The sequence below is a fragment of the Struthio camelus genome, chromosome 20, assembly GCF_040807025.1.
Source record: "Struthio camelus isolate bStrCam1 chromosome 20, bStrCam1.hap1, whole genome shotgun sequence".
Taxonomy (NCBI): Eukaryota; Metazoa; Chordata; class Aves; order Struthioniformes; family Struthionidae; genus Struthio; species Struthio camelus.
The window spans coordinates 9,609,176-9,636,221 of NC_090961.1; the positions used below are offsets into that span (position 1 = coordinate 9,609,176).

General features: G+C 49.6%; 1 protein-coding gene across 3 annotated transcripts in view; it reads left to right on the forward strand.

The window, feature by feature from the left end:
* ASTN2 (astrotactin 2) overlaps positions 1 to 27,046 on the forward strand; it is a 433,162-nt gene that overhangs the window by 221,172 nt on the left and 184,944 nt on the right. For all 3 annotated transcript variants that reach the window (XM_068914561.1, XM_068914562.1, XM_068914563.1), the window contains exon 11: positions 18,919 to 19,069. In XM_068914561.1, the coding sequence (XP_068770662.1) occupies positions 18,919 to 19,069 (151 nt within the window). The remainder of the gene's footprint in view (positions 1 to 18,918; positions 19,070 to 27,046) is intronic.

Genomic DNA, 27,046 nt, shown 5'->3' on the forward strand with positions numbered 1-27,046 from the left:
CTGAAATGAACCTGATAATTGAGATCTGAATGGCACAGAGGAAGAGATGCTGTCATCCTGTGCACATCTGCTCTCAGCTGCCATCAGTAACCCATAGGCTCAGACCCGCTGATGCATCCTTTGCAACCTCTGCCGTAATGCACCTCTTGTAAATGCATTTGACATGGGATAGTTGGTGCCAGTAATTGATCTCAGTGAAGAATCTTCCAGCAGCCAGAGTCCCTTCTGCCCTTAAAAAATGCATATATTCTGCTTAACAATACAATAGCATGAAGGTTCACATGAGACGTTATAAGAGTGAAAGAGAGGCAGGGTGTGTCTTCTGGGATGCTTGAGGCCTGAGTGAATTCAATTAGTGCAATCACTGCACTTCAACACTGCAATTAGTGGTGTTTGTGTGCAAGTATAGTGTCGCAATTAATTTGATGTGAGGTCTGTCCTTTAGAGGTCCTTCAGGCTGTAGGTTATTACTGAGGGGGTAGATTTGTAAAAAAAAGTTACCAAAATAAGGAGGCAAATTTTCCAAAGGTGTGTCTCCTTTGGAGATCTGATTCTAGGACTACTGGCAGACCTTGGAAGTTTGCTCAGCCCTCTGCATTTCAAGCTGCATGTATCATTGAAACAGGAGTATGGCAAGAAAAAAGAATCCTACTGTGGGCACTGGGGTTTAGGCAGCATATAGATTTGTGTCTCGTGGTAGGTTCTGTGGTGTCCCTGCAGAGTCCAAAAAGTTTTTTTCCGCATTTGGGGCATTGATAATGTCTCTCTGCCATGTCACTTCTTTACTGTTATAAGTTCAAGACCTACCCCTTCCACCAGGAAGGCCAATAATGGTCTCTTTCTTCTCTCCTCAATATATATATATATATAGATAGATGGGGCTGATCTGATTACATGTAGGAGCAGCTTAGGCTGCCTTTTTTTAGATCAGCAGAGATCTAGTCCATGGAGTTCAGGGCACCGTTCAGCTCTTGCTGAAATCATTGACCACCTTTGGGTGGATGAATTGTGCCCTAACTGAGCCGATCTCTCTCCAGGGAGTTTGAAGGGAGCCCAAAGAGACCATCTTGGGTGGCATTCCCTGCGTACCTCGGGATGGGAGAGCTCAAGCCATCCTCAGCATCTTTGAGACCTTGAAAGGAGTTGGTGAGGACTGGCCCATGGTTCAAGTATTCAAATGTTGTTAGACTGAGGGGCGGAGGCTGGGATGGATACTCACTCTGAATTCAGTTTTGAGCCTTTAAAGAGTGAGAAAAGGTGACTCCTCCAATTCTGGTGGATGCTCTCAGGCTCCTCGCTTTGCTGGTTAGTGTGCTCCTCAGAGGGAGAGGACGTCTGAGGGTTTCTATGGCAAAAACTCTGCTGATGCCATTACCAGGTGAAGTCTTTTTGTTTCAGAGTCTTTTATCTCTGGGCAGTTCAGAATTGGCAGGAGTCAGATCTCAGCCTTTTACAGGGGGCACACCCAAGAGTGCCTGCCTGGTCCCGTGAAAATGCTGCTGGCACTGGCAGATTTTAAGTTACCTTAATAGAATCCCCCCTAGTCTTACGTCTGGATTTGGGTTTGGGGTCTTCTGTTTTAAAGGCACACCAGACAAACTCACACAGCATAGTCCCAACCCCAGTACTGTCCTTAGCAGAGCTGGCATGTTTCCTGCCTGCCACCACTGAGCTGTCAAGTCAAGTGGGAAAGCTGGCCCTCCCGTGAAATATGGACTTACTGTCTGCTTCAGCCGTTCTCTTCCTTTAACCCTCTCTCTTCCTTCAGGTAAATAATGATGTTCCCTTTACCACGTTCAACTCTCCATTCAATTTATCATGTTTATTGACCCAAGCAGAAAGTCAATGTTTTCTTCATCTGCCATTTGCCTCGATGGCAGCCAATTTGGTTCAACGGGAACAAAAATGGATGTAACAGAATTCAGTTCCAGGTTTCTGTATTATTTTTTAAAATGCTGACTGTCCTGTTTTTTGAACACACCTGGCCCTGGACATGGCTCCGCAGCATTCACTATACGATATGGCTGCAGGCAAGGCTAAAAATGTGCAGCAATTACCTCTCGAATTGAACAGCCGGGAGGAAGCCTGCGGGTCAGCTCATTACATGGCAGGCATTCCTGTGGTCACGGCTGCCCTCTTTCTCCCTGTAGATGCAGTTTGTTTGTGAAATGTTCTCATCTGGGGGTTTAATGTGCATTTGAAGCTCTGCATCTTTCTCAAAAGTCTGAACACGATCCTTTACAGGCATTGTCTAGATCAGTGATTTTCAACCAGCGTCCCATGGGCTCCTGGGGTTCTGCGGATCACTTCTAAAGGAGGCACAAAAGGTAATGGGAAAAAAAACTTGTGTGCTGTCCACAGAGAGCTCAGATCTCCGCCGGAGAGTTTGCAAGACACTGCAAATCAGAAAAGGTGCAAAACTAGTGAACTGCATTGAACTGGGCTGTCCCACACGCAGGTTTAAATACAGCCTCTGCCCCCAAAGAATAACATGTGGCCATTTTTAGGCAATGGGTCTGTACAGGCAGCTCTCTGTGCAGTGGTGGCAAGAGGAGTATGGAGCACATGGCTTCTTTTGGAGGGAAGATGTAAACAAAACAAACACTTCTGGCAATTAACGTGCAGTTTTAGGATGTAGCCAAGGTGATCTAGTGGGTAATGGCCACTGAGAATGGCAGTCCTGGCCTTCCCCGAGTCAGTGATTCCCGTCACTTCCCTTATGCCAGCAGTGGCACTTCTCCGATCCTGTGCTGAGCTGGTTCAGGGAGCTACACTGGCAAAAAAACCTTTCCCTTTCTTTATGGTAGGTGATTATTTGTTCTCCAGCACCCAGATCTCCATGCAGCAATGAGATGGGTTGCTACAAAAGTGAATGGTAGATCTGAGTGCTCCTCAGCCCTGGAAACCAGACTGGTGGAGCTGGAGTCCTCAGCAGGGCTTGGCACCCAGCGGGTTTCCCAGGAACTGCACGGCCCTCCTGACAAACTAGTCTATGCTCTTAGTAGATGCTAATGAATGCTAGGCACCTTGGAAAACGTGGTCCATATTGGGTGCCTCGATAAGAGCCAAGTCCTTTTGAAAAATCTGTCCGTGTGCATGTAAAATCCCTATGCAAATCTCTCCCTAGGTATAAAATTAATTGGATTCTAACTTCAAAGACTATTTCCGGAAAAAAGCCCTAAATAATCTAGTTGTGCCTCAGTTCCTCTGTCTGTGGACATTTACCTGGCTGCATAAAATCATTGAGTGTTTCTGATAGAAGAAGCTATATATAGCAAGAAAGCTATGCATGTATGTATATATATGCGTAGATTCATCCCTAGTAACTGGCCCAGAGAAGTTGGTATTTTGTAAAAGAGGGCTCATGGATTTGGTTTGCAAAACGGATCCAGTTTTTCTTTCTGTGTGCCCGTCTCCCTCTCTCCATGACGCCATGTGCGGCTATACCCACACCAGCAGGGTACTTGCTCACTTGGTGCCTTATCTGAGATGCCGAGCTCCAGCTCCCAGCAGGTCGGTGGGGAGGAGAGGGGGTGGATGGAGTCTCGGGAACCCTAGGATGCCAGGTGGTCACTGAAAATTGCACAAACACAGGGCTTTTGTGAGGGGTTTCAGCTGGCTAAAACTATTGCAGGGCCTGGCAGCGCCCCTGGCTTTACTAGGAACCTCACAGGGAAGCTGAGCTGTTCTGGGCACGTATTTCCAGTCCAAATGTTTTTCCCCTTGCGTGGCCCGAGAAGGAGCCGGTGCTGGGGGGAAGGAAGCATAGAGCGCCTAGGAGCCGCATGGGGTGGCAGCGGTTGCCCTGCTGCCCCGTGAGCCAGAGTGTCCGTAATCACTTGGAGCCTCATTTCCAAGGTCCTTAAGCATCCTCTGTTCCCTGTGAATCGATAGGAGCAGCAAGTGCTCAGCAGCTGTGAAAAAATAGGACATAAATGTCTGATCCTGCAGGCGTACCCATTTCCTATTTATCTAATCTAATTCTATCGGCATTTCTAAAGTGCTTATCGCCACTGAATCTAAGCACTTTATGTGGATCTTGAAAAAAAACCACAATCACTGCGTAAGGAGAAGTGGCTGAGTTTGGGACATGGGCTGCTCTCGGTATGTATGTGCTTTTTAAACAATGGACTAACGAGCAACCCCTTTCCTGTCCCAGTTTCCTACGAAGTCCGACTTTCCCTAGGGACCATCAGGATGAGTTGCTATGAAGCCAAATCTAGAAGAGCCCATCAGAACAGAAAAATTTCCCAAAATACTCTCAAAGGCTGTAAAAGGAAAATCAGGGAAGGAAAAACCCAGTGACTCATTAGTGCCTATGCAGATGCTAAAGTCTGAGTGAAGTGTTGCCCTACTCTACGATTTTCAAGCTCGCGATTGCAAAATGCTCATGACGACTTAAGGTAGGCAGAGCCTCATGTAACGGGGAACTAGTTCCTATATGTGTCCAGCCCTTTTGTGGCGCTTCAGGTTGTCTCTGCCTCCTCGGGGCTGGGAGACGAGCTGCAGCACTGGATACCGTGTGAATTCCCAGGGCCGTCGCACAGAAACAGGAGATGGAGCTAATAGGTGGGCTTAGGTCTCTGCAGCTCCTGTCTGCCTTTCTATTTCCCATGAGTTCGCAGCTGGAAACGGTGAAAAAATTCCCTACTTCCAGGAGGGGAAAGTAGGGTGGAGAGAAGGGAGATATAGCAGCCAGGAGCACCCAGCTCGTAGCCCCTTTTGCAGAACGACGCTCTCTTTTGGGCTGGAATACATGGGCTTTAGAGGGGCATTTCCCTCAGCTCACCCCAGGTTTTTCCATTGGAGCGGTGGCTTTGTTCTGCCGTCCCTGACGCTGCCTCCTGCAAGAGTTGTGTTTGCAGAGGCAGGGAGGGAGGAAGGCTCTGGCTCCGGGTGAGCTCGCGGATGGTCCGAGCACCGCGGCGGGCCGCCTGTGTGTTTTTGTGGAGCGATGGACAGGAGACCGTTGCCATGGCAGCAGCGCGGCCCGGACCCGCGTGTGCACGGGCTGTGCGTTCAGCCGCAGCAGGGCGGTTGGCAAAGTTGCAGGGAACGCCTAATTCCCCCTCGGGTTTGCCGAGCGAGAGGGGAAGCTGGAGGAGCACCAGACCCAAAAACCGGCTGGTCTTCTGCAGGGGAGAAGGCAGGTCGTTAGCCTGAGAGCAGTGAGTCATCATCGGTTTCTTTGGGATGATGGAACAAGCGGTGACCTTAAATTTTGGTTTGTTGCGTGCTAATTATTTTGAAAGGCAAAGGGGGAAAAATGGCGACTGAAGTGTCCTGCCTGTCTAATGGGGCTTTGGTAGAAAAGAATACGTGTGAGTTGGGGACCAGGTGTGGAGAGCCCATCATCCTGCATCAAGATTAATGGTTGGGTTTTTTTTACCATCCAACTACCAGGAGAATAGAGTTGTCCCTTTGGTCTATTTGACTCTGTTTTATTCTAGGTCATCTAGGTGGAGCAGTTGTCACTGCCTGGTGATGGGGGCCTGACCCATCTCGTGATGTTTTCAGCGCTTTACAGTGTCAGATGAGATATCCCAGGCCTTCTGTTGCCTTGGTCTAGGGCTCCTGCTTGCTTTCTCGTTGCGCTAAGATTTCGTTTTCTCCCTCAGGCAAAACTGTTGTAGAGGATTGAGGCAGACATTTTGTGGAGGATCTCTCTTTTACAAGCGAGAACCACACTAATTCGCCTAGCTTAAACGCTCATTTGAAAAACTAGAATTGCCGCACACCAAGTGAAGTCCTGTTTGATTTTAGCAGCAAGAGCGTGCTGCGATCCTCCTGCGACGGAGCATGGCTGAGTCCCCCTGCTCTGAGCTGCGGGAGACGGTGGCTCTGAGTTTGAAGGCATGAGGTGCTAAGGATGCGGGAGAGGAAGGACAGGAGAGGAGAGCCCCAGCCGGAGGGAAGAAGGCAGAAGATGGCCTGCCAGCTGTGGCTTGGGTGCCCAGCCTACCGCCATGCAGCCTGCCAGCACCTCTGTACCCTCATCCCGGACTGTCTGGTTCAGGTGCAGAAATCTCGGTACACCAAAAAGCTAAATGATGCTATATCCTGCAACTTCTGGTCAAAAATTCCTCTTTTTCAACCTAAGAAGTTACATACAGGCAACATCTTCCTCTTCCTCACTGCTCCAGAATAAAACCCAGATCAACCTCCTTCTTAAAAATATTATTAAGGTTGCAAAACTCCAAAGCCAAGAGGTGCTAGGGTCAGTTTGCTGCGCAGCCTTCATGCATCCCCTTTGTGCTCATGCGTTATGATACTGTCTTTAATGGAATGATCATATACTACTTTTTCACCTTTGCCTTACTCAGCACACCAGATGAACCTGCTCTGGGAATGATCTCCCCGTTAACGGGGAGCAGTAAAAACTTCAGCTGAAGTCAAAGAGAGCTATGCTCTGAGCAGAGGAGGCATCACTTAAGGCTAAACACTCTGAAAAATCAAGTCTCAAATTTGGTGCATGTAATGTAGTGGATATTTTTTACATTACTGTCCCTGGGCCTTAGCTCCTCCTCTGTAAAACAGGAATGATAGCAGGGAGATGGTGAGCGTAATGGCTTTATTGGTTGTGAAATACTCCTGCTTGCTAGTGTAGAGCAAAGAATAAGCAGTCCATGAGGAACTGAGCAATTGTGCATGCAGAGCAGCGTCTGAATAGAGTACAGTAAAGCAGAAGCTATGCATCCTCCAATGAAGAGAAAACAAGCTATTGAGAAGCTGCAAATTAAGTTGTTTGTAACGCACTGAGCAGCCTGCAGATGCTGATAGGTGCCTGGAAATGATGTTCAGGATGCCGAGACGCTGAGCTCCTATTTCAAGCCCCTTGAGACACCTGGCTATAGCTAAGCACCAGCACCATTGGCGTTTAGGGAGGGACAGGCCTTTGAGAAACCCTGTAATAGGTGGTCTTGCAACACCTTCATCAAAATGCCTAATTACTAGAGACTGGAATAAGGTTGCCAAGGTAACCTTGGTTCTCAGATTTTTTAAGTTTTGGGTATACAGCTTTACATCCTTTATCATTTCCTTTACTTTTTCTCCGTGCGTGGTTCGGTGTGTACCTGCGTCGCTACTTATACTGCCTTCCTTTAGCAGAGGATGTCCCCGTCTCACCCGCTTTTGGCGCGTCCTGCGTGTGTGCAGCCCTCGGCGGAGGCCGCACCGCGTGCGTGGCCGTGCTGCCGGGACGGGCTGCAACGGGCACCCCGCCGCCGCTCCATGCCCTCGTCCGCCCCGGCGAGGCCGCGCTCCGGTCCCCCTTCCCGCTGCAGCCTGGCGAGGGGCTGCCTGGCGGAGCGGAGCGCCGCGGCGGCAGGACACGAGCCCTCGCCGGGCTCTCGTCAGCTCCCTTGCTGCAGCAGAGATTTTTTTTTTCGTTTTTTGTTTTTCCTTCCTCGTTATCGCCATCTTATCTCAATGCCCGGGCTCAGAGCGTAAGAAGTACCCCTTCGTATTCTTTGTATTTTTTAATTTGGAAATTTAAGCCAAAAACGGATTTCCAATTTCATGATTTTGAAAGCAGTGTTTTGAGAGGATGGGATGGAAGGAATTGCTAGGCGTATTGAACTAGTGAAAATATTAATTAGCAAAGGGAAATCATTTGATAATTTTCATTTGTGTTTTTAATTATGCTTTGCTTCAATTACTGCTGATATAACCCCTACGCCACTGATGTGATACATTTTGCTAGATAAACACATTACTTTGTGAGTTAATTAGTGTTCAATTACTATCAATTAATACACATTAATACTACTGATTACTTGTTGAACAAGCACGTGCTTTTCTGCTAATATTTTTTAAATCATTGATTTTTGAAGCCGCCTATAATCCCTTGCCAAAGGTGTTTAGTAGTAATTGCTATTGGTTTGAGTGAACACGTGGTTGTACCCAGTTCCTCCGTGGCTCCTCAGTGAACCTGGGGTCTCCGTTCCTAGCGGTCTAAACGTGTGCCATTGTTTAATTTCTTAGGGTTTTGAAACTGTGTTTTGCACATGCTTTTGGCTTGTGGCTTTTTGAACCCTTAGAAATCTTATAAGCTTTTATAAAGCTTTTCTTTGCAATTGAAATTTGGAGTGGACGTGCACAAGAGGCGAAGGGAAAGGAAGCTACGATCTTGCAATTGTGCGTCAGACTCGGACAACTTTGGATGCTTCATAGTTAAACTTACTTAATAAACTTAATAACTAAACTTCATAAAACTAAGTTAGGTATTTCTATCTCTGGCTGCTTCTGGAAGGAAACAGATTCCTTCGAGGCCCTATCTGGGAGAGCTGTTCGAGGCAGTTGAGCTGATATTTAAGGCAAAACCCAGAGCGCTGGCGACAAAATCAGCAGTGACCTGGTGCTCTGCATTTGTGCGTGTGGAAGGGGCAGAAATAATCAGTTCTGGACACTTTCAAAGCAGGGAAAGTCCCATCCCTTCCTCTGAGAATTAGCTCCTCCGTAGATTAGCTGATGATGAAGGTGATGAGGAGGACGTACAAAATTAGAAGCGAGCAGCGGTATTTGCCGAAGCGTGGCCGGGCTGAGTCCCAGCGGCCGCCTCAGACGTGGCCATCGGCGTGATACCAGAGTCGGTCCTCGGGGCCGGTCGAGGTGCCAGCTGCCTGGGACGCGGGCGCCCTGCGGCTGCGCCGGATGCGGGAATAATTTCGAGCCGCAAGCGCCGCAGCGAACTGGGAGCCCAGACGTGTAATTTACAGGGCGCTTAGTGAACGCGGTTTATCATCTCTATTAAGGCTCGTGTGCCTTTTCTTCAACCTCCTCTCGCCAGGGTTGCCTAGGAGACCGCGCCGTTGTCACTGCGAATATAGGGCATTTTGTTTGCATTTGACTCGTTCGGGGTTGAAGAGGCAATCATGATGCTGTCCTGAAATTTGGAAAAAATGAGCAGAATTAAAAATAGCTTGTTCCCCTCGCACGTGACACGGTCCCGGCCCTTCGCGTGACACAGCTGAGCCAGCTGGCGCTCGGGAGCTCGGGCCCCGGCCCGCAGGCGTGGTGGGGATCCCCCGTGCAAAGCTGGGATCGGTCCCTCGATAACGAAAACGAGCACTTTCCTCTCCAGATCCCAGTGTCCCTAAGGATGCATGTGCTGCAGAATTGGCTTTCTGAGCCGTCTTTTATTCTGTTTTGTTTGTTTTGTGCTGTTTTGCTTTAATTAAATTTTTGGTCCTTCTGGTTGCCAAGGTAAGCTTCAAAATGCACTGATGTGGCAATGGTGTTATTGAATCTCGAGCTAACTATTGAAGGCTCGTCAGGGATTTTTTTCACGCTTTAAACCTCAAGGTTTTGGGGAGAGCTTTTTTGCAGGTGTTTATTGTAGTAGGTATTAAAGTGAATATCAGGAAAATTTATAGTAAGCAGCTCATCAGCAGTGGTATGTCAATGTAGCTCCATTGAAATGAATTCTTCAGTGTCACTCCAGTGAGGATGATTTCTCCCGGTTTATGATCCCCCCACCACTATTAGAATGGCTGAGAAATGTCTTTGGATGCTTTGTGCAGGTCTGAGAAACTCAGTTTTTCTATATGAAATAATAAATCCAGTCCACGCGCACACATCTTCACGCATGATGTTAAGAGAAGTGGTCAAAGGTGTGAACTCAGACTTGCCGAGGTTTGGAACTGTGGAGTCCAAAAGTTACAATTTGCCCCTGCGTGTTGAGGCTGCCCCATAACCTCAGTTTGCCCTTTGAGATGGTGCATGACAATATGTTGACTATATGACACTATTTTGTCCAGATGGCCCTGGCTTTACTCAGCGCGTAGATTACTAGCACTGGAGATAAATCACGGCTTGTTGTCGAAAGAGATAATTGCTTCATTCGTTGCAGACGCTGTAAACAGCATAGTGGGTAGAGGAGGGGCCGTGGAAAGAGTGGTGTCTTGCTACAGGCAGGAGGGGAAAAAAAAAAGGTTTAAGTCCTGGAGAAAACTTATTCCATTACTTTTAAATTGGAGATCATTTTTCTGAGGTGACCATTTATTGCACATTCATCATAATTTGGATGTTTAACTTCTCAGCCCTTTCCACAGAACAGCTGAGCCTGTACCGCAATTAAACTCGATTGAAATTGTGCCGTGAGCACGTGAAATGCTAGAAGTACAAAGAGTAACTTTGAAAGCATCTTCAGTTGGACACCCAGCAATACTGAACGCCTTTAATCGTAATCTCTTGTTGCCTGAATTCCCCATCTTCAGCAAGAAGAAAATAATACCCCGTGTTGTATAGAGAAGGCTGTGAAAATCAGCTGAGGGTCACGAGACACTCAGATTCCTCAGTGCCAAGCCCCAGGGAAGAAAAATCCCCAGAGGAGATGAAAAATTCTGCCTTCAGAGACGAGCTTGAATACTAGCCAGTAAATAAGCATGAGGCCAGTCATTGAACACTGACGGGAAAACGAACGATGGAAGATGCACTCATTCCCCAGCCTGGGCACCAGGCAGGTCGGTGTCTTCAGGAATGGTCCTGTGTGCCACCAGGCGGCATAACAGGGGCTTTTTCTGGGATGGCTGGAGCAGGGTGCACGTGGAGAGCTGCCTTGCAGCAGGAACAGATGAGCGCACCAGGGATGTCCGAGTTCGCTGCCTGCCGTAGGAGCACGGGCTGGTGCAGGTGATGGGCAACGTGCTTGGGTAGCAGGTCCTGCGGCCGTCCTGGAGAGGGCGGCCTGTGCCATGCGTCGGAGCCTCGTGTGCACCGGCGAGGTGGTTAGGCTTTGACATTTAACTTGTGAGTGCTGGACTGTGCAGGTGTATTATTTTTAATCAGATTTTACATGATATTTATATGAAAAATGTGGTTGTTGGTTTCGTAGAGCGCTTGCAGCTCCGGTGAAACGTGTCAATCTGTCAGGCAGGCCCTTCGTGGCCTGTAACGAGTTATGCTCAGCGTTGGTTAAACTGCCTGCGATGGTTAAACTGTGTTTTAACACAGCCAAGCGGTGCTGCGCAGATGGGCGCAGACGAAGGGTTGAGTTAGCTTTGCTTGTGTTATGGTCTTTAATTCCCACTCCGGTTTGATATTGCAGGCTTGCCGTTGAGAGCGTTTACCCTTTCCAGCTCACCGTCTTTTGCCGAACGTTTGTAACTTGTGGCTGACAAAGAAGTTTCCAACCCACATGACTGCAAACAAAACAAAAGGCAGCGTATAACCGAGCGAACAACAGAAAGGCTCTGAGAGGTCTGAATTCCACCAATCCCGTTAATACCTCTGAGTGGTTTACTCTGAAACTCGATGAAGAGTTCAGCGCCCTCACGAATGATTTCAGCGCTGGCCGTATTAGAGGAAAGCAGGGGATTAGCAGGGGGAAGAAGAGATGTGAGGGGAAAGAGAAAAGGAACAGAGAAAGACAGACGTGAAATACGTGAGAGCAGAGGTGATCCTGAGAGAGAGCACGTTTGCTGGGAGATAAATACAGTACTGCGAAATAGCCAGTGACCTCAGTTGTTGCAGGTCCAGGTGTCTGTTTTTGGAGGCCCTGGGGCAAGGTGTATCTCTAGGCTCTTTCTGAAAGTGGCACTCAGAAGAAATAGGTTCTGGTGGTGGGTTCCTGCACAATGTCATATTTGAGGACCGGACGGGGACTGGAAAGGAGGAAAGAGCCACTGCTCCATGCGTGATCTGGAGCACTTGCAGCACCGAGTGGCATCCCGAGGGTGCGGAGCCTGACCGTTCCCCTTGTAACTCCATCCCTGCACCTTCCCCAACCTTTTTACAGACCTGAGCTTGTCCTCGAGGGCAACACGGGGCCCAGAGTGTACCCACAGTCAGAAATGAAATTTTGAAATTGCCACAGAGTGAGCGTGGGGGCCTCTGCCCGCAGCCAGGCACAGCCACGGGAAAGGTGTCCCCGAAGCGCCTTGACCGCCTGGCCCCTGCCAGAGCTCCACTGACATCTCCCAGGCCCCGGGGCTGTGAGAATTAACTCTTGGGAAAGTCAGTGCCTCCCAACCCCGTTAACCCCGCTGCTGGGGGACACTCAGCCCGGCCACAGGGCTCGGTCTCCACTTGCAGTGTCTTCTGTCTCTGCACATCTCTAAGCTCCCAGTACGTCTCTGTTGTCATCGCGCGTGAGGCTGCGAGGAGGCCAGCGCGCACTAGGCAAAGCTCTCTGCACTGTCTTTGGCCCGGATGAGGAGGGAAGACAGGGTGAAAGGTGGAGGAGGTCCAGATTTAACCCCTGAATGCGCATAAAGGGAAAGGGGCAAAGTCTACACGAGTAGACATCTCTCTTGTGGGCTTTTAGCAGTGAAGAGATGATCCCTTTCTCTGGCCTAACAACAAGTTTCTTGGCCAGAGCTGGTGAAAATTTGTTAGGCAGCTATTGGGCTGGAAAATGAGGAATATGGGTGTAAATTCCTACATACTGTTTCACAGTTTCCCACTGTTTTGAGTGGGGACCGGTGTAACCTGGTTGCGTCAACGGAAAGAGGAAGCACTCGGACCTGGAGGAAGAGAGGCTCGAAGCTGCTCCAGGCAGCCCCGTTCACGTGGTGCTTCGTGTGGCAGAAGGCAGCCTCTGCACGTGTGCCTGTCACGCTACGGGACCAGGGTGATGCCTTCTGTGTGCGGCCAGGGCTGCTAAGCATGGCTAAGGGAGGAGAGAGGTGCAGGAAGGCAGTGGGACGCTGTATGCAGGATACTGGGTTATCTCCTCTGAGTACAGCCACAATCGATGGAGACAACATGCGAGCGCGAGAGGCAGACAGTGGGTTGCATACCTTTCTCCTAACCAGCCAGGGCTGAGCGAGATGATGGGTGTGAGGCATCCTCGCTGAGCGTGGCCAGGGTAGGCTGAGCTGTGTGGAAAAGTGAAGTGGGTGGCTTTGTGTCCCTGCTCTCTACCAGTCTTTGCTGTGGGGTGAATCTGCAGATGACACTGTGTCATGCCGTTCACTGCTAGCATGCCCTGTCTCTAGAAACTCATGAACCCCAAAGGTCCAGCCTGATCCCCCTCCCAAACACACCTCAGGGAGCAGATGGTGGAGAGGCACTAGCTTGGTTCGAGCTTGTATCCTGTTCTTCCTTGTTTTTCTCAGTGACAGTTAACCTTGTAGGACACTGAAGTCTTAAACCACTATCAGGCAATAAAAAGGGGCAGCTGAGTTGAATAACACCCCTTAATCCCCTTCTAGGATGAGCTGAAGAGAAGAGCCAGTATGAAGCTCAGGAGCTTATTCTGAGATGAGCGCTTTGGAGGCTTGGAGAGTTGCATGCTGTTGATATTTCATGAATAAATAACCCCCAGCAATATTTGTCACTGAATCTGCTTCATTAATGAAGGCCTGGAACAAAGGAGGAGGATGGAGAGGAGTGGGAAAGTGGAAGAGAAAAATATTTGCAAGTGAATAGACATAACTGCAGGCGTTAGGAAATGGCAGGGGCTGGGTAACAATGGACGCTGCCGTCTGCCTTGGGAGCTGCACAAAGTCTGACAGCGAGGAGTATTGTTATGCATCGCACTAACCATTTATGGCAATAAAAGTAGTCAGAAAGGTGGGTTTTACCGAGGGCTAGGTATATAATCAATGGGTGCTGGCAACGAGGAGAGTGCATTTCATTTAAAAGTGTATCATTTGTGTGTCTGTGTGTGTCTGTGCATGTCTTTGGGAGGGCTGGAGAGTTAGGGTGCGTGTGCTCATATACGTGTATGTGTTTGTGCGGAGAATCTAGCACCAGAAATTAAGTCACTTGCTCCAAAATGCCCCTTTCAACAGGACCTAACACCAGCATCCTGCCTCCCTCACTGGAACCAGTGGGGGATTGTCTGGTTCTCCCAGCATGCACGAGCATGCTGGGAGCTGCGCTCCTGCACTGAGCTCCTCAGCTGCGGCTCGTGCGTGAAGGGCATGCAGACGCTCAGGCTTATGCAGTCTGGGTCAAGCCAGGGCCATGGGGAATTTCCTCGAGGTTGCCAGTATGCTCAAGACACAGCACAAACTGAGAAGCTCGTCTTCTCTAACTTGCCTTGTCAGAACAGATCCAGGGGTCACTTGATGAAATTCAATACAGATAAATGTAGAACAAGAAAAATAGATGTTCTTTTGAAGGCAGCTCATTACTGCAGGGAAAATGATTCATGTGCCAGGGCCATTCTAATCTCGTGTTACTGAACTGCTGCTGACGGGGAGAGCGAGGGCTTCCTCTGATGGACCGCCACACAGGGATGGTCAAATGCCTCCGTCTCTCCTAAAGTATCTCCAGATTGTCAGCACTGTTTCCTCTCAAAGGGCGAAGCTGGGGTTTGATGGCTCAGTGTTCAGATCTGATACTGCAACACCACTATTTGCAAAGAAGTACACTGGTGAGGGAAGGGGAGAGGTTCAGAGGAGGAAGGTCCATGAGAAGGAGGTGTGACTGCTTTGTTCTGCAAGAGGTCTTAGGAAAATGGCACAGAGCTGAGTGACTGTCTTAGGGCAAACAGGCAGGGTGATGGTGTAAACTACAGAGCTCGCGAGTGGTTTGCAAGGATGGCAGGCTGCTCTCGTGGACGACAGATTATCACATGTTGGTGGCCTGGCTTCCAGGGGAGCAGATGGCATGAGTGTGCTTCTTGCCATTGGGGAAAGGGGTCAAATGCAACTCTTTTTTGAGCCTTCCAGAGGGAAAAGTTGCATTTCCCCTGAGAGTTTGTGCAAGGCCCTCCTCTGGAGCGGGCCTGGCCACCAGCTGGCTGGGCTCCATCTCAGCTCAGGTGGTAGTATCTCTCAGAGAGTGCCGCTGGCCTGAGAAGGCATGTGTCAACAGTAAGATCTGTCGGCATCTGTTATTCATGTTTTTTCCCACTGTAAATCTAGCCATTTAGCTCAGATTGACAGGGTAAAAATGAGTCCCAGGCAAGGCATCTGCCCTTCAGAAATCAGCTGTAGTATTCATAGCGGAAGAAGGCTGCTTGCCCTAAATCTCAGGTAAGCTGGAACATTTTGCTCCATTGTCCATGTGGCCAACTACCTAGAGCCATCTTTTTTCTTACTTCTTGGATGAAGGCCAAATGGCATTGAAAGCTTTCACTGTCTCCAGACACATACTATAGTTAACACAACTTGAATGAAGACATCAAACATCCAGTTGTCCCTCCTGTCCTGCCCCAGGAGGCTCTACAGTGCGTTTCCAGTTGCTTGCAGGTGGGTGAGCTCCACGTGTCCTACCGATTCTGCCAGGCACAAAGATGCTCCCGAGCCATGGCTACACTCATGGCCAGGATCCAAACCCCCTATCCTACGCCTGGTGCCCACCGTGGGAAACCACATGCTTTTGGGGAGGCGAGAAGACCTCACCAAAAGAAATGGCCCATTTTCCCCGATGCTGGGGAGCTGCAGTGAGTAACGGCAGGACCAGGCACTGAGGCATTGCGAAACCCAGGCAGGGAGCGCAGCCCTGGAGGAGCTGCACCCTGGAGAATGGCCGGAGGTAGGGGGCAGCCCTGTCTGGCACAGAGGGGCAGGAGAGGGCTGTCGGTCAGGGAAGCAGAGGGACGTGGCTAGGAGGACGTAGCGGAGAGGCAGGCGTCAGTCGGGGCTGAGTGCCTTGGCTGCAGCATGGGGGGAACGGGCATGGGATGGCAGCTGTGGGCAGACGGATGGCTGCAGGTCGCCAGCGGCGCTGCGTGGGTAGGAAGTCATCCTCTCCTTGCCGAACATCGCCCGTCCTTTTGTCAGCGTGTGAGGCGTGCAATTAATTAGTGCTCTTCACCCCTTAAATTAAAAGGAGCTGCCGAGGATGTCAGTGCAAGCAGCTTGGCGGCACCCGCCTGCGCGGAGCCTGGCTCCCGCGGGCTGAGCAGTTCGCCTCCAAAGCACAAGAAAGCAAAGTTTGCTGGTGGCTCGCTCCAAGCCCCGTCTCAGCTCTCTCATCGGCTGACATCCCCCTTGTCAGGTCGCCGTGTTTAAGTAATGTAACAAACGCATATGCAGAATCAGTCCGTCCGGAGGCGAGTTTGGAGACGGCGTATGGAGACGGTGCCGTCACCCGGCTCGTCGCAGGGGTGACATCGGAACGCTTCCCTCCGTCTCCGCTTCCCCACCTTCCAGGGCGATTAATATTTTAATACGTTTAATGGCTCATTCAGGCTCGTCAGCCCCTATCCGTGTTTTGTCAGCGATGATCCGTTACACCAGGCATGCTTTCGGAGAGCAAGGTTCCCGTCCCCCCTGCTCCCTCCCCTTGCCGCCTTCCCCCCTTTTCCCCCTCTGCTCGCTGCCAGCAGAAATCACCCGCTGTTCGAGAGGCGCAGGAGCTTCGTTCGTTTTGCATTCCTAGTGTTTAACTAAAAGCGAGATGGGCTCCCACAGCCCCAGCCTGTGCTCCCCATGCGTCGCTCTGAGCGAGAGCACGACGTGATGTAGGGACGAGCCTGGCTCTGCATGAGCAGACAGCATCCTGATTTACCCCAGCCCGAGGAGCCAGCCCCGGCATCTCTTTTACACCACCACCACACATTGCTGTAGCTTGTCACGCTCTCCATCCGCTTACATTAGAGCTTTGGGATGGTTTTGTTGTTTGTTGGCCCAGTGGGAAAGCTAGGAGGGACACAAGGAGCACGAATCTCTTGGCAGTCAACCTCAGATGAGAGAAAGAGGCCCTCAATAATTTTCGCTCCCCCAGGAGGAGGAGCAGACAGGGTTGGACTTTCTGGGGTGGTGGTGGTGGAGTTGTCACATTTTTCTAAATAACACTCTCTACCTTAATAAACAGCACTTTTGGTAAGTAAATAATATGTCCTTCCTCTTCTCCCTTCTCTCCAGCAGAAATATGTGCCCTGATCTAATATATTCTGTCTTTCTCACTCCCTCACTCTGGAGGAGCTGCAAATTCTAGTGGGAACAGAGTGCTAATAGAAAAGGACTCTAAAGATATTTGAAACATGACCAAGAAAGGACAAAGGGAGATTCAGCTCCAAAAATGCTGGAAAATCCAGGAGATGGGCCAAGAAAAGGGGAAGAGCTGCAGCATGATCACCAAGAGGGAAAAGTTAATTGGGAAGCATTAATTGGGGTGAAAGCCTGTAGCACAGACAGGAATTCACAGCTCAAGGTGGTACCACCACAGGGCCTGGAGATGTGCGGGCGGTGGTCGAAGGCTCTGCTCAGGCGTTAGGCGTAACTCAGTGTCTAACGCTGCGCCTAACGCAGCCCTCCGCAGCCCTCCACGCAGGGGATGCGCCACCTTGCCGCTGCTGCTATTTTGCTTGTTTGCAGTTCCAGCTTCTGGAATCCTGGGGTTGCCTGATAATCTTAAATTTAGAACTGTACGGGGCTTTATTGCTTTGGGTTTGGTCTCTTCGTAGTTTCTAGCCCCCAAGCTTGCAGAGAGAAGCTCCAGTATGCCCTAAAGGCTCAGAAAGCAGAAAACGAATTAAAAAAAAAAACACCCTCCGAATGATTGATTTATTTTTAAAATCTCATCATTTTTATGCCAATCTCATTATATATATTTTTTTAATGCCTGACTCATGGTTTTTTGAACGTTTGGTGTTGGCAGTGCTGTGCATGTCTGTGTGCACGCGCAGGGGCCCTCCTCTGCTAGCTAATGCGGTGCTAGTTCTAGACATCAGCGCTGTGGTCTTCAAGGGCTGTTGAGTATTCCTGCACTGTTGTTTTATTGCCAAGCGCACAGTTTTAAAATTATAAACAAAGAAAAAAAATAGAGAAGAGCAACGAGCCTCGAGTCATTGTGCAGCTTTTTAGGTACGGCTGTGACAATGGGGGAAATGCTGGAGGGAGAGGAACAAACGGCCATGTAGCTCATGGCATTGTCTAAGTGGGTATTTTAAGGTCAGAGGGGTCAGTGTTTATTTCCAGTTTCATGTGTATAAAGATCTAATAAATAGACTGTGGAAGTCAAGCCTATCTCTGTCACTGACTTGCTCTGTGACCTTGGGTAAATCACTTGTTTCCCTGTGCATCCCTCTCCTGACACTAAGAGGATGACCAGATCTGTTGCCCAGGGTGAGTTGCAGGAATCAGTTAATATATAAAATGTACTCTGAAGATGAAAAATACCTTAGGGATGCTGACAGCTCTCAACAAGCATCTGTGTCCCCTTTGCAGAAATCCAGCCGAAAGCAAGCACCTGAATACTTTGTCACAGACAAAATCTGCTGTGTGTGCAGCTCGGAGAGTCTGGGGTGGGAGCTTCTCAAGTCTTTAAATGTCCGTTGATTTCATAGGCATTTGTGCTTCTCATTTGCTTAAGGAAAAGGTTTTAAAATGCAGCTGTGCACTAGGGTTTACAAAATTGTCTCAGGCTGCAGAAGTGCAGTATTGCACAGTTGTGCTGCAATGGGGCATGGCCTTAGCAGAAGGGAGAGCTGGGCTCAAATCTTTACTCTCGTCCTCCTGGTCCAGGGTCCCCCATCACCTTGAGTCAAGCACAGATTTAAGCTTCCAGTTTCCACATCCCAGCAAATGAAGCCAAGTTTCTTGTGGCTTTACATCCTGAGCAGCATCCCCAGGCTTTGGACAAGGTGTGTGTGCTCGCAGAGGCTTTACTCATCTATAAAGCATTCTTAAGGAGAGAAACCATTCATAATTCACCTCTTTGGATTCTCTGATATCTAGTATAGCATTGAATTCCTACAGAAGTCCAGGCCACTAATAGGTCCTCTTTTAGTTGCCTATCTGAAAATGGTAGAAAGTTAGTATCCTTGAAGCCTCAGGCTTGGCTGGTTTTCATCAAAGATGTCAGAGTTATGCAACAAATTAGAAATACATAGCACGATCACAAAGCCTTTGTGTGCTTGAGAAACTCCCTTTGACTAAGTTTTTTGCTAATCAAAAAGCCTTGATGTTGCCAGAACAGCTCCCTTTGTGGATAAATTATGGCACTGCACCTGCTACCTCTACCCTGCTGCCTCCCTTTCCCTCCTTCCTAGCTCTAACGGTGCCTTTTCTCTCCAAGGGAAGAAGCGATGCTGTCCACCTACTTTGAAACCATCAATGACTTGCTCTCCTCTTTTGGGCCAGTCCGAGACTGCTCCCGCAACAACGGTGGCTGTACCCGCAATTTCAAGTGCGTTTCGGATCGCAAGGTGGACTCTACGGGCTGTGTGGTAGGTACCCTCGACGTTGGCCCTCGGAGGTGAGGGTGTGTTTTGGGGCAAGGCAGAGGGTGATGCTGCCTGCTCGCTCTCCTCCGATGTGTCTGAGGGGATGCGTTTGCTGCCAGTGGACTTGCCTCTTCTCTATGGTCTTCACAATGAATCACATATGGGAAGTTTGCCTTAAGAAGCTCAAAAAAAAGGACAGTAACTGGGCAAGCATTTGTTCAGCCGCATTCACTTGGGCTTAGACGTGCAAAAGACAAACGGATGGGGCTGCTAATAGCCATTTTCCTACTTGTCAGAGAAACACGGGCTGAAAACAGTCTCTCTTCTGCTGCTAACTTGTGCTTCCCAGCTCCAGTGCAGGAAAGGTGAAGTGTCTCCCCATCCTCTTCTCTGCTGTGCCCCTCTGAAACCCACTTCCAATTTGTTTTTGAACATGCTCATGTCTTGCCGATCAACCGCCTCATTCCCAGGTTTTGCAGTCCCTCTTCAGAAGACCTCTTAGACCATAGACCACTGGTCTTGGGAAGAGGCTTGGGATTGTTGCCAGCTGTGGGAGGGTTTTGCTGCTCTCCCAAGGGGGCTGAAGGAGCGCTCAGCAGTCCTATCCGCTCTCACCTGTCTCTCTCCGACGGCAAAGTTAACGCTTCTCTGCCCAAGGAGTTTGTGCTGCTGTACGGTGAGTCCTGTGTGAAATGCAGAGCGGTGGAGACGAGGAGGCAGATCCCTGTGAAACAGCCAGTTAATTTTAGAGCATCGCTTTTCTTCTTTCTATTAGAAGAATCTGGGAATAAGACACCTCAGCATGGCAATGTTTGTTCACAGGGGCAGCTTGTTCACGGGGGCAGCGTCAGTCAAAGCGTCTCCTTTAGGCAGGCGTGCGGCTGTTCGCTGGCGAAGAGGGTCCAGAACTCAACACCTGCTCCACCTGTCTGCAAGTGTGTGGCTTGCACAGTTGCAGTGCTACCTCTTGCGCAGGCACACACACACACACGGAGTCACGGCCACACTCCTCACCTGCACACCAAGGTTTCCTTCTTTTGCCCGCAGCCAGCCGCTAGAAGGCATCTGGGCCTCTGCGCCGCGCGTGTTGTGTTGCCAACACCCCTCCTGTGACCATGCTGATTTGCACTTTGCATGCAAACCCATGCATTCCTGAGCCCCCCAAAACCTGTTCCCCTTCTTCGCCAAAGCTTCATTTGTCACCGCAGGCGTAGCCCCTGTCAGCCCTTTTCTCTTTTTATCTCTGAAGAGGCAGGAGTTAAGCGTATCTTTATTTATTGAAGATGTTTATACACAGCAGCCTGCAAAGGTCAGACTGGAGTGGCGCCGTCTCCAGGGTGGCTTTTTCATTATCCCCTTCTCCGATTGCTTGTTAAGGCCATTTAGCACGACAGCCTGATGTGTCATAGGCAACGCGTCACAGCAGTCCTGCAGCTCGCTTCATCTCGTCCTTTCTATTTCTCGCTTTTGTGCTTTCTTTTTCCATTTTTTTTTTTTTTTATGTTTTCGTTCTGGCCTTTTCCGGGGGGGGGGGGGGGCTGCTGTTTCTTTGCGTTTTTCTTTCCTCCCCCCCCCCCCCATTCTTTTCCAGTGTCATTTTGCTCTGAAAACTAATGTGCCTCCCAGATGCTGTCAGAAACAATCGGGGCCCTGATTGCCCTGTGCTGCTGGGAAGAGACGCCTCTTTTTAAAAGTCAGGATATATTAAGATAGAAATTGTCAATAAATTACAGGCCTAGCGTTTGCCACACCGGCACACAGAGCGGCAGAAATTGAAAACTGTGTCACTCAGGGGAAATAAGCCCCCCCGCCATCCCCTTTTCTGTAATGGCTAAATGAGGCTTTATTTAAAGGGAACAAAACACGTAACAGCGCGAAGACCGGGGGAGAGAAAGAAAGAGCCGGAGGGAGAAAACACCTGGGAGCACGTCGTGCTCCCCGACTGCCGTGGGCGAGACGGCGCAGCCTCCGCGGGAAGGAGAGTCGCTGCCGGGAGGCGGCGCGGGGCGTCACCGGTCGCCCGGGGCTGGCTGGCGTCGGGGCCGCTGCACCCCTCCGCGCGGGGCTGCCTCGCGCCGCGGGCCCCGGCGCGGCCGCCGGGAACTGGCGGTGAAGGGGGTCTCTGCCTCTCCTGGAGCCCCTTGGGCCTCCTGGCCCGTCCCAGGAGAGGACACAGCTATAAAAAGAAGCACATCTTTCTCTCTCTGTTCTCGTCAGTGGGAGGTGGAGCTGGGATTTCGGAAAACAAGCGAACCCGCCTCAGCGGGCAGGCCAAATCGGTGTCAGGCGACGGAGGCGACCTGCCCCGACGAGGACCTGGGTGCTCTGGGCCTTCAGCCCCACCAGGGCTGCGTGAGAGGGCAGAGCTGGCGGCGGGTGGGAGATGCGCGGCTGGGCGAGAATCTAGATGCTGATAGAGGGAAAAAAGCCTCTGATGAATCACCGCTTTGGTTTCTGTTTCACTCGGCTTCCCTTCCAACTGAAGCGATAAAAGAAACGCAAAGTACTGTCATCCCTCCCGGCTGTACCAAATTTATGCAACGTTTTACACTCGGTACCTGCTTGCAGGTCTTCAGGAATCACTGCGTCGATGAGACTGTCGAGCCGCAGCGGTCAGACCAAAGGTCCGCCTAGCACAGCCCCGCGTTTCAAGGCATGGTCCATAGTTGTCTAGTGAAAAGTATAAAAAAAGTGGACGAGCAGTGATTCCTGCCAGCCGCAGCCTCTCCATGCGAGAGGTGGGTTGTCCCGTGTTCCTGGCACTGAGTGGGGTCTCAGGTGACCTTGCTTCACCTTCTGCCTCAGTTCCTGCTGCGTAAGTGCACTTGCTGATATTGCTTTGCCTCATCCTGCCCCCTTATATTGACGTCCGCTGGGCTGTGAGCTGTCTCTCCAGCACAAGGAGGGATGAGGGTCACTCGCTGCGAATTTGCAGGGATGTCAGTTACGTTTTAAAGCTGAACTGCCGTGAACTCAATTTGCCAATTTAGTAAGTGCTATAGGCAATATTGGGATGTAATTTAATTAAGCTATCCCCTTTTTATAGAGTTCAGGGAGCATTCACGTACTAATTTTAGCACTAGGTTTGTTTCAGCTTTACTCTGGACACTGTTTCTGAAATCATGACATGTTGTTAATCTTAACCAGTCAACAGTTTATTAATTTGCTGAGAACTACAGAAGTATATAATCAGTGGTTCATCCATCAAGGCTAAATCCAGCAAATGTTCTAGGCAGGTACTGAGCATAAAATATACATACAGGCTTGTAAGCAATTAATACACACCAGAGCTGGAGCCTTGCAGCTCAACCAGGGAACAGCACGCATCTCAAAGATTTCATATTCCTTTTATGTATAATCATCATCTGTTACCAGTTCCTTAGCGCCCCTAATACAGCTTCCAGTAATTCTGCAAGGATTGAGGATGCATTTATCTTAAGGCTTTTTAGCAATGTGGTCTCTGCCATTACCTAATTGTTTGGCCTTAAAAGGACTTGTTTAAAATGTCGAGGGCAATGGCTTACAGATATTGTTAGAGTCTCTCTGAGGTCAATCTGCTTGGGCTTATGCAGGAGAAACGAGCACGTAGCTTTGCTTGGTTGAAATCCGGAGTTGGAAGACCCGAGGACTCTCTCAGTTACTGGGGAAGGAAAGGAAGTACAGGCTCTGAAATGTCACGTCACCGCTGCTGCTTTTTACAAGGGCCCAGTGATTCCCAGGGGTGAGGCTGAAATGGGGTCCCCGCTGTTCCTTACCCTGCGTAGAGGGGTGACAGCTCTCCTGCTTCCATCGCTCGCTTCCCCTAGGGCTTTCTCTTTCTCTTCTCGTGATTTTTCTGCTGTTTTTGCTTGTACCCAGTAGATGGCATCAGTGCACAACAGATTTCTACAGCTCTTTTCTTATCGGAGGCTTTTTTTTTGTTTAGTTAGTCCTAGGAATTATTAGTTGGAATCTTGTCCTATTAACTGGAATCTCGCTGAGGTCGTTAGGTAATTTGGAGTTCCTGGTTGCGATCCTGCCTTTGAGCCCTAACTTTCAGTGCAACAATCTGCAAGCGATAAAGTGCATCTGTTTCAGTACTGCTTTTCCTTAGTGAGCCAGAGAATTCCTATGGTGTTTGGAGAGTGACCGGCATTTTAAAAGAGAACAAAATCCCATTGAGCCTCTCTAAACCTGGTGGCTCTGCTCTGTGCATTCTTTGAGTTCAATGTATATTTCAGAGCATCTGTAAGGGATCACAGCAAAATAGGAGATGTTGCATCGGAAGAACTGGTCAGATTATTGCCAACGCAGAAAAGTGTATCGCTGATCCCATCTGTTGGCATGTAGATAGCTGCTTATCCAGGAGGGAAGACATGCTGAAGAAGTGAAAGGGCTTGAGCAGCATGTGTTGGTGATTTATAATTTGAGATGAAAAGCTGTGAATTGGATTTAGAGGAGTGAAGGAAACACCTGTGAAATGACTTAAACTCAGGTTTCCCCACCTGTATCTTGGCTTTAGTTCAGTCGTGGGTACTAATGTGCCCTGTTGCTCTTGCATGTTACCTGACAGCAGCTCCTGTTAGGAGGCTCAAGGGAGGCAGGGTTGCTAGCCCCAGAGAGGTAAGAGGGGTCTTTTGATTTCCCAAGGAAAGTGAGCTTTGGTCTTAGTCTGGGAGCTAGTTAAGGGTTTTGCTAGCCCTCCTCTGGTAGGGTTAGGAGGTGCCCACTGGCTCCTGCAGTGGGAGCTGGTTGTCAGCTGGGTTGCTGCAGGAGGAGGCAGCAGCAGCAGGTACAGGGTATATGTGGTGCAATGTGAGTGTGTATATGTGCATGTGTGGTCCTGCAATGTGAGTGTGTATATGTGCATGTGTGGTCCTGAGCTGCCCGTATCTCTCATCATGGGATCTTGCTGCAGTGAGGCCCTCCCGGAGGAGCTGGAGGACCTGTGTTGTGTATCCATGACCCACAGCCAGGCATGGGAAAGGCTGCCCACCGAGCGGGCAGCAGAATTGGGGTGTCTGGTTTTGCTGCTGTGCATAAGCTGACTTTGCCATGGCAGAACAATACACAGTTGCAAGCAGCATGATTTGGTGGTTCCTGCGCCACGTGCAGGGACTGATGGGATGCAAAGAGCAGTCTGTTCCCAGCTCCGTTTCCTACTTCTCGAGCACGTTGCAAATGCTCACAGATATCAGTGAACTTCTCGTTTGAGCTGGGAGTCAGTGACGTACGGTATGGAGGCTGAGGCTGCTGTGTAGGCAGGCTTGGAAGAACACACAGCATGGCTGTACCGTGGGGTCCATCCCACCTTGGGAGCCGTGACTGTGAGGGGTGGGAGCTCCCACTGAGCCCAGACTCTCCAGGAACTGGGCACCACTGTCATGCACGGAGCTTAAATCCTGCCCATCTGCAGCATTTTACTGCTCCGGGACTGAGTTCTTCTGGCACACTTTATTTCTGATTTGAGCATGGAAAACATAGTTTGGCTACAAGCACAGTGTAAACAGCTCCTCTTCATGATCGCAAGGTCAACGTGTAGGGTAGGAGAGTTTGTCTGCCTCAACAGTTTGTAGAAGTGAGTGGATCTATGAGATAGTTTCTTAATGAAGTTGTGACCCACAGTGACACCTGTGCTGTGTCAGTCCTACTCTTTTTAGATACAGAAGGAAGAGAAATTTGGCATGGTCCACGCAGGCGTATAAGCCTTAGCTCAGCCTGTCTGGAGCTAATCCTTCTCTTTTACTCTCTTCCATATCAAAATGATGGGATATTCCTTAGCTGCTGCAAAGCAGTGCAGAGAAATGGCTTAATTTAAGAATGTAACTTTCGTAGAGAAATGGGATTTGAAGTGAAGGAGCAGGCCAGGGACCTATCCCTCTGGTCTTCTCCTTCCAGCACAAGTCACACAGGGACTTCGGGGGGCTGAAGGAGAGCGAGGAGGGAAGTTCAAAAGGAAGCAGGAGAAGCGAGGAACTACCGTTCCTTGGGGAAATGGGACATTTGAGAGCTTCTGCCCACACCAAAGGGCTACGCAGAAATCCCCCGTGTAATTACAAATGTCAAAATAATTTGGTTCCGAACACCTCTCCTCTATTAACGAGGGTGAAATGTTTAATTCCAACATTATCATCTGGAGTTTCATATTATATATTAGGTTATCTCGGTGTACAGCCTAAAATAAAAACAAAATTAAGCAGTGGAACCAAAACATTTCAACTCTGTCAAAATTAAATGCTTTCATAGTTTCCCAGTGAATTTTGAGATGTAACTGATGGAATCCCATGAAGCACTTAAGCTTCATCAAATCTGCATTTTTCTGACAGACAGTTGTTTATTGAAAAATAAAAACTCATCCGTCCCTGCCTTAAGAAGCACCTAGCTAATTATGTAGATGTGCGCACGCAAGGGAGAGAGAGAGGGAGGAAAGCATTCTTCTCTAATCCCTTTAAAGTTTAGCTGGCTCCTTGAAGCAGAAGATTACTACTTACGCATATTATGATTGAAATTAGAAACCCCTGGTGTAGAGAACAGAGTTAGGCACTGCACAAAACCCTAACAAAAAGTCCCTGCTCCAAGGAGACTGCAGTTTATGCTTTATCTTGTGGACTCAGGTAACTACCTGCGGTGAAAAAGGGATTTGAGGAAGAGAGAAAAGCAAGCTAAGAGTTGATGGTGGCAAAAGCAGGAATTCCTTGCGCTACTAAATGATACGTTTCTGCCTCTGTGGAAATGTTGCAGAGCAGTAGGAATGGGATGACGTGACCATGAGCCTGAGACCACGTGCAAGGGGTGGCAAGTTCCTGCGAGCAGCAACTCTGGGGCTGTCAGCGCAGGGGCACCTTTTGGGTGGAAACGTCAGGGCTGGCAGGGCACATCCCACGGGGGTGTCAGCTCGCAGCCAGGTCACAGCACAGGCAGAAGGAGAAAGCAGACGGGCGGGGGGCCTGCTTTCCACTTCACTTTTATTGTTAGTGCTGCAAAATGGGGTTGTATGGAAGCAACATGCAGCCCTGGCCTTTAACACAAGAAAGAGCTGCCTAAATTTACAAGCATGTAGAATAACTATCTAGATGGAGACGCTGAGGGGAGGTGGAGATCTCTTTCCGCCCTTTCTGGAGAGTGGGCTTACAGATAATTTCAGTGATAAAGCCCACCTCTTGTCCAGTGTTGGCCTTTTTCGATGGGATTCCTCAGAGGGCCTTGCTGGCACCAGCCCTCTTCTCCTCCTGCTCCCCAAGCATCCCATGTGTGCTGTTCGCGGCTATTTGCAGTCACTGATGGTTAGATTTTGGCATGTAACTTTGTGCCTGGCTTGAATGTCTTGTTTCACAAAAATTTTTGTAGCTTCCAGCTTTCTGCTCTGTCTGTGGGAAGGAAAACACCAGTACAGACAGGAACTGCCAGGTGACCCCAAAATGGGCCGTTTGTGAGTCCTGGAAGGAAAAGTAGAGTAAGAACTTCCTGCTAACTTGATTTCCTTCGCTCCAGGAACCCTGAACACGCATATCCATGTATGTTGCTTCCCGACAGGCCCTTGAAACGAGTCTATTCTGCTTTGAAGGTGGAGAATCGAGACTCAAAAATACATGGTGGCTTGCTGAGATGGCCCATGCCACGGGGCTGCGGTGGCTGGAGGCGAGGAGACGCTGCCTCGTCGCGCTGACCCTGCCCGAGCTGCCTGTTGTGAGGGGCCGCACCGTGGAGCGTGGGCGAGCGTGGCTTGTCCTTAGAAGCCCAAAAGACAGATTTTTTTTTTTTCCTGAAGCTAAAATAATGACTGATCGATCTTGAAAGTGAAAAGAAAGTGAGGGGAAAGGGGGAGGGGAGAGCAGGAAGATAATGACTGTTATTTCAGCAAACAGTTGTAATGTGCTTCCCTCTGGGAAGAGATGCTCCCCTCCAGCAGAGCCCTGGGTATTAGTGGAAACGCCACTAATGAGACTGTGGCAGCTGGTGGTGGTGGTGGTGGTGGTTCTGCAGCTGCTGCTACCCCACGGA